The sequence below is a fragment of the Asparagus officinalis genome, chromosome 2, assembly GCF_001876935.1.
Source record: "Asparagus officinalis chromosome 2, Aspof.V1, whole genome shotgun sequence".
NCBI classification, from domain to species: domain Eukaryota; kingdom Viridiplantae; phylum Streptophyta; class Magnoliopsida; order Asparagales; family Asparagaceae; genus Asparagus; species Asparagus officinalis.
In genome coordinates, this window is record NC_033795.1 from 75,620,692 (window position 1) to 75,623,969 (window position 3,278).

The window sequence follows — 3,278 nt, forward strand, 5'->3', positions numbered from 1 at the left end:
CCAACAAGGCATAGAAAGAAGAATCATCACATAGAATGATTTAGTACACTATAACCTAACAGTTAAAAGTTTTAAAATGTTTTCGCTCCAATGTCTACTTAAAAAAAACACAAATTTAAATGAACTATACATTCCAATTTGGTAATTCATTCCAATTCAAGTTATTAGCTCGTCTGTTACTTCTATTTGGCTGGTGTGCATGTGTGACCATAGTCCACGTAGTGTATAGCTCTTCTTCTTCTTCTTTTTCCCTCTATTTTTGCCCTTTTCCCTTTTCTTTTGGCGATCGTGGTTGTCAATGAGCTGGCTCATGGATTCCTAATTTACTATAAAAAGTATACCGCCTATATTCCCTTTTGTTTTATATGTCAGCTACAGCCTATAGCATATGAAGGATGTTGGGACTTGAAACAAACACCAAAGCTATACAATGTTTGCACTTGCTATGAAGAAAAGTGTCCTGAATTACCTATGGAGTCTTCTGCAATTCTTCATAATTAAATACCTTAGATGAACATGAACAATTTATTCTTGACACTATTGATGTTATTACAGATCTACAATAAAAAAGAATACAATTAACTAAATATCTTGAGATAACTAAAAAGAAAAAAACAACTCCAAGCATTACACTTCTTTACAAAATAACAAAGTAAAATTTGAGCTTAAAAATCTTAAGCAAGAAATATAAATCTTAAAATCTCAACCTATACACACACACAGAATATTCCAAGAAATCAATCAACATTGTAGATAAATATATTAAACAAAAATGGAAATGTACTATTACACGTAGAATATAGTCCAATTTTATGGTTAACCATAATGTGCTGGTAGATACGGGAGTAGATCTTAACTACATTAGAGAAGGTCTTATTCCCTCCCAATACTTTGAAAAAATAACTCATGTGGTTAGCTCCGCAAATGGTCAAAATCTCATAGTTGAATATAAATGTTCATGTTTGCAATCGAGGCCTATGTTTAAAAACGTCATTTATTCTAGTTAAAGTCTTGAGACTAGGTCTTATTCTTGGTACCCCTTTTATCAATTTTCTTAAACATTTTTTTGTTGATGAGGATGGTCTTTATTTTTATACAAATGGGTTTAAATATAATATTAACTTTAAAAATACACCTGAAGAAGCATATCTCGATCAATTGATTTCTGCTTTATCTTATACAGAAAATTTTCTTTTAGATATTTCTGAAGAAATCAAATCAGAGAACATTGAGACACATATTAGTGAGAAACAAGTATTGAAAATTTAAAGATATTTCATGAAAAACTATATATATATATATATATATATACTCCTATTCCTTCTATATCAGTGTTTTTTTAACAGAAGAAATACAAATCTCTTGCACTGCAAAGCAAACATGAAACTCGTCCAACTCCTGTGATCTGGTTGATACATAGATATAAGTTCCTCTTACATTATGTACGGATGAAAAGGGTTTTGAGTATATCCGACCTGTTCCTAACCCATATCTGAATGGGACGCAAATTTGGACATTACACCAAGCACATATAAGGGTACAGTTTGGTTCAAAAAATGGGGTGCAAATATGAATATCTAGACATTAAATAGAAGTGGAAAAGAATCCAGCTCAAGACTTTTTAAATTACCAGTATCAGAAATGAAAATGGGGTCAACACTCTGAGCATGATAGCATGAAGAGCATGGAACATCTGGTTACAGCCATCCCACAAAAAAAAATTTCCAAATCTGTCGCTAGGGATAGGAATTAAGCTGCACTTCTTCTCTATCATCTCATCTTCACCCCCTCCACAGAAACAATGTTCACCTTCTTGCCCGCACAACTAGGTATTCTCGTCCGACCCCTTTCTCCACCTACCCTCTCTCTGTTTGAGTGTTTGTGTTTAGTTTTATATGTTGATTGTTAATGGCATGCGTTCGTCTTTTGATTTTCTTTTTTGTGTGGGTCAAGGATGAGGGTTGATTGGCTGTTGTATGATGTTCTACTAAGCGTGTAACTTATTTGTGGATAATGTAAAAATGATTTTTTATTACTTCCAGGCCTCTCAATTTCAAGAGTTTTGGGAACAGCAACTATTATACTAGTAGACTTTTCTCAAGCAACAAAAGAAAATTCTGCAAAACCCTCTTGAATGTAGTCTTTTGCGAACTCTTAGAAAACATGAAGCTAAAATACTAATAACACTAATCATTACCCAAACTATATACATCTTAACAACATTAAAAAATGATATTACATTAAGGAAGGTGTTCAAAAAGCTACAGATCAAAAAGGCATGTTACCAGTCTTCATCTATGAAAGTATCAATTAATTGTTCTTATATTTGAACCATATCCATATTTGTTCCCTCAAAATTGATCCGTTCCCTTTCCAGTTATATGGGTTACACACGAATTTCTTCGTCAATATTCGCATTCATAAATCGTAAACGGATACGAATAGGGTAAAGTCAGTCACTTTGCCCCCAGCTCAGTGCATTACCATGTTGCGATTGAGGCAGTCTCATAAAAAAAAAGGTGCCAACTTGTGGAATCAAGAGACTCTAACGTCTCCATCTTGTTGAGGTTTACGCTAAAAGATACCAGCTTGTAGGATGAAAACAGCCAAATTAAGCAGCTCAAGCATTCTCATGCCCAAAAATTCCTAAATTTGCAACCAAAAGAACCCAGTCCGCAAAGTTAAAACCAAGAATCAAACTTCACCTGGGCAACGATAGCTGCAAATGACATCCCAAGAGGCAGCCCGAGATCCTGAGCACCATTATCACGGTGGTCCCACTGCTTGACACGTTCCCTACTGTACTGCTGCCACGAAGAGCTAGAGGAAGAAGAGGAAGCAAATTTGTGCCCTAGCTTGGGTTTGGAAACAATTATCCCTCGCTTCCTCTTCTTCTTCTTGACGAAGAGGGGGCTCGGATCAATGCCGGTGCTCCGAGCGTCCTCGGCCTCTTCGATCTCTTGGGGAATTTTGGAGGAGGAGGAGGAGGAGGAGCAGGGTTTGAGGGAAAAGGCTCTGGACTCCATGAGGGAGAGAAGCTTCGATGCTTTTTGGGTCAAGCAATCAGAAAGAATAAAAAGGGGTGCTGGTAGTCAATTTTCCAAGAAAAGGGATTCGGCTCCCCAGTCCCCCGAATAATTTGAAAAGACGCCTAATTTTGTGATGTAAAGTCGATGGTGGGGACAGCGGTTGCAAGCCTATCACCAGCTATTGATGAGGATGGTTAAACTTAATCTATATTAAAAGATTAAATCTAATTTAATTTCCTACGGCTTAGA

General features: G+C 36.0%; 1 protein-coding gene across 1 annotated transcript in view; it reads right to left on the reverse strand.

The window, feature by feature from the left end:
* Nucleotides 1-3,078, reverse strand: part of LOC109831639 (protein CPR-5) — a 7,071-nt gene extending 3,993 nt beyond the window's left edge. Inside the window, exon 1 of the mRNA XM_020399003.1 lies at nucleotides 2,706-3,078. Within this exon, the coding sequence (XP_020254592.1) occupies nucleotides 2,706-3,026 (321 nt within the window). The 5' untranslated portion in view covers nucleotides 3,027-3,078. The remainder of the gene's footprint in view (nucleotides 1-2,705) is intronic.